This window comes from Labrus mixtus, chromosome 16 (genome assembly GCF_963584025.1).
Source record: "Labrus mixtus chromosome 16, fLabMix1.1, whole genome shotgun sequence".
In the NCBI taxonomy this organism is placed as follows: Eukaryota; Metazoa; Chordata; class Actinopteri; order Labriformes; family Labridae; genus Labrus; species Labrus mixtus.
In genome coordinates this window covers 2,364,151-2,370,325 of record NC_083627.1, presented here as the reverse complement: position 1 = coordinate 2,370,325, position 6,175 = coordinate 2,364,151, and the positions used below count along the sequence as shown (strand labels likewise).

Sequence of the window (6,175 nt, the reverse complement as noted above, 5' to 3'; positions counted from 1 at the left end):
GAATCAGAGTCTATCTGCTGTGTTCACTGTAGTTATGCTGCTATTTTAACATTCATGGTCCTGTTCATATGAACCGGGCCTTCATCATTTCTCGGGTTGTCTTTTGGAAAAGATAACTAGCAGACACTTTTTATAGCCTTTCTCACAACAACACTTTTCTTGTAAGTATCAGGGTGTGAGGACGTGAACAAACAGGATTTACTAACGTCAAATTAAATGTTCACTTTTCACATTTCAACAAGCTGCTTCAGTCCTGAGAACAAACATCAAATGAAGCTTTCATTTCTACCAACAGTTTATAAAGACATGCGACATTTCCCTCTTTCCATTAAATCGTCTTCAATGAATCTGAACTCACCTGCCGTCGTGTCGTGGAGGAATAATCCCACGAGAGACACAAACACCAGAGTCTTCATTGTGACCTGTGAAGTCTTCAGCTTCGTCCAACTTCAACCTTCTGCGTGTTTCGAGCTCTGAGGGTGAAATGAGGTGAGGAGAAAAAAGAGCGCTGACTTCAACCTCTGTCTCAGCCAATAGGAATTCAGCCTGAGCATCGACGTCACTAGTAACTAGGTCACATTGACTCAGACAGGTTCTGAACATAGACTGTAAGTATTACTGTTGTGAATGAAAGTGAAAGTTAACTCCGCTTGTTTCAGCCCATGACAGAGCATTGGGAGACACGCAGGACTTTATTTATTTATCACAGTAGTGTTAAACCTTCAGATGATCAGATTATTTTTATATATTTTGTTGGTTAATGTGAAGTTTTAAGAACAAGTGTATACATTTGTGAGAGTTTAAAGGTCAGATACAGGGATAATCTGGAGTTTGTAGGGATGTAGTTGAGTCTTGTTGTGCTTTTGTTCTGTATGGCTGCTCTGGGATTTAATAAAAAGTCCTAATCCAGATATAAATATAGTTTAATATAAGTTATAGTGAGTAAATGTGGTGAGGTGCTCTCCTGTCCTGCAGTAACTCAATGTGGTCTGTGATTATCAGATATTTAAATACACGTGTGCACAATCATAACATTCAATAATGTTATTAAATCAGATGAAGGAGGACGTCTTATACCTTTTTGAAGTTCTTATCATTTTCTTCTTTTATCACTTTCTGCATGTGTTGTGTATAACTCTTCAGTAGAGGTCTACACACAGGTCTTAGCACAGATTAGGCCGACTGTCAGGACAATCACTGACACACAAAAGATGGTTTGAATGAAATAACATCAGATCACACTTTACAGATCCAGCTTTATCTGACAGGTTAAATGATCCTGAACTAGTTTGGAGCTTTGTACGCTGAAAACTGCTGGAACAAGAGAAATGTGACACCTTTGTTGATGTTTGAACACCTGATGCTGTGTTTCATTTTGCTCTGCTTTTAGTGTAAACTCAGTCCAAACCTCACACAGGCATATTGTTTTTAATCTATTTAACTTTTATTTTACCAGAAAAATATTCTCATTGAGATACAAGATTTCTTATTTCAAGAGAGCTCTGGCCAAGACAGCAGCATCAAAGTTTCACACAGATAAAAGAAGACTGACAATGAACAGAAATAACACGAATCACCACATCAGAAATGTTATTCAAAGAAACATGTGCATACAGCAGCGAAATAAAATCTCCCAAGCCGACTAAAAGCCTTACATTAGGATGACTCTGCAGCTCAGACAAGATGATGGACAAACACTAAAACGGCCTGTTTGAGCTCACATTTTCTGAAAAGGGGTGCAGAGAAAAGATGGCGAGGATGGACTTTTGTCATCATTGGAGGGAAACATAAAAGCTTCAAATGTACAAAACGAGACTTGTGGAGAATGCAACCTGAACTAAAGTTAAATTAATTTCAGTGTTTACACATAATCATAAAATATGCAGGATGAGCTCTGTGTAATATAATGATGAGATACCTTTAATTAAAGGATTTGATCTATACTTTATGGTGATGTTCAAAAAATCTGTTCCTTTTAAATAAAACTACAAATCACATTGAAATAATGGAGATGGGACGTAACAATTACCACATATGCAACGGCACAATATGAGAAAAAATATGCAATAACGATAACATTGTTCAATATTGCAATAAATTAACAAAAATTAAAAAGTGTCCTCAAAAGCTGTCTGCTGTTCTTCTCTGTTATCACAATCACAACTTTGTGTCATCATCTTCTTCTTTTTAAGGAATCATTGTGATTTTATGAACTTTGTCTGCAGTTTAAACCTTCCTCACTGAGCAGGAGCTTTGCCTGCAGTTTCTTTAAAAGTCACTGATTCCGTTTGTTGCACTAAAAAGTTTCATCAAAGCCAAACCAAGCTCAGATTCAACACAGTCTGCACTCTGCATACATGCGAGCACATGTGGCCACACCCATCACTGTGAGAACGCTGCATGGTGCCATTTTGTGTCTTCGCTTGTTGTTGTTTATTTGAAATGGCAGACACACAAACACGGTCTCTGTTGGAGGTCACTGCAGGGCAAACATGTCGTCAACATCTGATTCCTCGCACTCAGCGTTTGTTTTGTTGTCACTATAAAGCAAAGGGGATGAATTATGTTTTAACTCTGGGCTCAGAATTGTTTCATAAAAGCAGGAAATGAAAGTAGATAACCAGATATGATACGCTAAAAAGAGCTGAGTCACACTGATCCGGGCCAGAATGCAACTCCTTCCTCATGTCTCTGTGCCAAGCTGCTGCTCCTATCTAAAGCAGGAAGCAGATCAACAAAGTAAACCTGTTTTTTTTTTTAAACACAGCCACACTATTCCAGTTGTTGTTTGAGGAGTGGAGTACAGTCTTAGAGCTCCTCCAGTGGACAAACACAGCACAACCCCTCTGAGCTGTTTCTGGGAAATCACCTGACCAGTGTGATAAGTTTCGTTTTGATGTGACTGTGACTGAGCTCTGACAAGAGTTGAACATTTTGGAGGGAAGAGAAGGGAAACAGTTTTATGACCTCATGTGCTCCTCTTGTTCCGCCTGCTTTACCACATTCAAATAATAAGACAAATAATCAGAGGAACATCAGTGAAAGAACAATGATGTAAGAGGGAAAAAACACAAATGTCCTGTGCTAATTTGACCTGAATTGTTGATCTTAATAGAAAAGAGAAAAACACATCTGGTGAATATGGTGGATGGGATTTCCTGAAACTGAATGAAAACTTCAACAAGCCTGTGTTTGTAAGTGGAGTAAACTCATGGCCTGAGAGCCTAAAGGCAAATTTAACATCCCAAAACATTCTAAAGAATATATGAGGATAAACAGCATGAACCACTTGGGGTTTTATTTTAGGGGGAGGGGGCAGACAAAGGTGGTGTTTTGATATTAAAACTCTGGCTCTTAAAGGGTTAAAACATGATGCCTTATTGATCTCTGCAGGGCGTCTCCAGTAATATCCGGTCCTCATGAAAATATATCACACTGGAGCCCTCCACCACAGCCACCCTGCTAAATAACCTCCTCCATTAACAACTTTAAATTAAGGTCGTCACAATTGTCTCCCCTCAACACTTTTCTACACCCCACATTCAGAAAGGAACATTCCCTTTTGTTGTAATGATCGATACGATATCAAAGTTCTTCAGTGTGTTTTTTTATAAGAAAGGTGCATGAGGGAGGAATTAAGGCAGGCGAACTCCTACACACTCTCCACGATTTAAAGAGTCTGTAGGAGTTTGTCTGCAAGCTTTACAGAAGAAGAAATTAATAAATATTTGGTGCTTTGGACTTTGTTGTCGAGGTGTCACAACAGGTATCGATATCATTTGATTTGTTCCACAATCATTTAGACCCAAGTTTAAAATTCTGCTATTGTGATTACTGTAAATATCTATTACTTTGTGTTACATCATTAAAAAGCTCGATTGTAGTTTTAATTCAACAATAACAGTGACGGGCAGCAGATGGCTTAGCGGTTAGGTCACGCCCCATGTACGGAGCTTATAGTCCTCCAAGCGGGTGGGCCAGGTTCAAGTCCAACCTGCAGCTCTCTTCCCACATGTCATTCCCAAATCTCTCTCTCTCTGGATTTTCTACTCTGCCCACTGTCCTGTCAAACAAAGGCACAAAACCTGAAAATAATAACAATAACATTAAAACATGTGATAATGCATCTAAATCATTTGTTAGCAGATGATTCCTCTTCATTTTCCTTTAGTGGTTTTCACAGGAATAATTTATGATAAGCGTTGTGGGGCAACAAGAGTGAGTGCTGTCAGACGGGGCCCCCTTAGGAAGGTTTCCCACTGTCATTGCAAAATTGTCACAGTTTGAACTACTGCTGTGGTTTAAGGTTATTCAGGCCTCAGGGGACGGATCTCTGAGGGTCATGAACTTCAAACTTCATATTTAGTTCAAAATAATAACAACATGGAAGTGTTTGTAAAGGAGCGCTCTTTGGAGGATTTTAATGACGATCATTAAAAACAAAGGTTATATGTGAAAATCTAAACTTGTGGTTTCAGACTTTTTTATTACTATTGTCCTCATATGACCTCTAACAGTCTGGATTCTAAGTTTTCAAGTATAAATACATTTTTTAAATAAAAATCAGGTGAAATCACTTAAAAAGGGTTGGAAACAGAGGAGGCACCAGACACCCTTTTGCTGCAGATTTTGAGTTGCTCAAGTTCAAGTGATGGTGCTCTCAAAAAGAAGATTTTCTGATGCTTAAACACACCTATAGGCACAAACATACAAGCGTGCACTTACACCTGTCCTGCAACATTTTGCAAGGTCTTAATTTTTTTATGACTTTCAATTTTTATTTTAGAAAAAAACAACAACAAATCAGCGATAACATATAGTATACATCTGTTTGTTACAAATACCCTCTACCCCACCCCCACCCACACACAAAACTGTAACACAGAGGGGTCAGCGGATCCTTTCTTCTACAGTGGCTTAGCACATAAACGAACATTAAAAAAAATACAAAACCAACGCTAATTTTCCCACTTGATCTTCATTCTGGCCTGTTAATCACAACAAGATACATGCCCCACTTCAGAAGATATTTGTCTGTTCTGTCCTGCATCCTATATGACATTCTTTCGTAAGCAGCTACTGTGCCCAGTTCAGTCAACCAGTTGGGAAAAGGAGGTTCTCCTGATGTCTTCCTATTCCTGAGGATAATCTGTCGTCCAGTCATGATAGCAGTTTGTATCCATTGGCTCAGTGGTTTTGAAAAAGCAGATAGCGCCGTACAATCTCCCAAAATGTAGAGCTTAGGACACAGCACAAATTGCCTTTTTACAACATTGATAATGTAAGAATGAATCTTCCTCCAATACTGATGAATCATGGGGCATGACCAAAACACATGTACCAGTGTACCTTCACCTACACCACACTTCCAGCAAGTAGTCGAATCCTTTAAGCCAAGTCTGAAGAGCCTACTTGGGGTCCAATAAACTCGGTGCAGATTTTTAAATTGAATAAGCCTCACCCTCAGATCCCTTGACATTGTTCGAAAGTTACCAACAATCTTGACCCACTCCTGCTCATCATATGATACCCCCAAATCTCTTTCCCAGGAAACTCGAAGGGCTGTGACAATGCTACCTCCTCCATATTCCATGAGCATCCTATAATATTTAGCGGCTTCATGACCTTCCCCCAATACCTGTATAATTTTATTTAACTTATCCGCTGACTTTGGAGATTGCATACTTGACCCGAAGAGCTTCTGCAACAAATGGCGTAGTTGAAGATATCTCCAGAATTGGGTTTGGGGTAAATCATATTGTTGTTTTAGGTCATTGAATGATTTAAGTGTATCAGCACTATATATATTTTCTACTATGAGGATGCCCCTTTCTACCCACTCCTTCCAAATAAATGCCTTCTTATCAATATTTAGCTTGGGATTGAGCCAAATGCTAGAGGCCTTATTTAAGTAAGGGTCAAACCCTATCAGCCCTGAGACCTTCCTCCATATGTGTTGAAGGTGAGAAATAATTGGGTGAATCTTAGTTTGTTTATTTGCTTTGGTGGACAAGCAGTGAGGCAGAGGGAGAGGAGCTGATACAGACTGCTCTATAATGTACCATGGTGGAGCTCTCTCTGGAGGCAATGCCCAGTGTGCCAGATGCCTCAGATTAAATGCATAGTAGTCAAAGTCAAAGTCAAAGTCAACTTTATTGTCAATTTCAAAATATGC

The 6,175-nt window shown here is 39.1% G+C and overlaps 1 protein-coding gene across 3 annotated transcripts in view; it reads right to left on the bottom strand.

Annotated features, from left to right (window-relative positions):
• LOC132991091 (major histocompatibility complex class I-related gene protein-like) overlaps positions 1-503 on the bottom strand; it is a 10,348-nt gene extending 9,845 nt beyond the window's left edge. For all 3 annotated transcript variants that reach the window (XM_061059699.1, XM_061059702.1, XM_061059701.1), the window contains exon 1: positions 359-503. In XM_061059699.1, the coding sequence (XP_060915682.1) occupies positions 359-416 (58 nt within the window). In that variant the 5' untranslated portion in view covers positions 417-503. The remainder of the gene's footprint in view (positions 1-358) is intronic.
• Between the last annotated feature and the right edge of the window lie 5,672 nt (positions 504-6,175).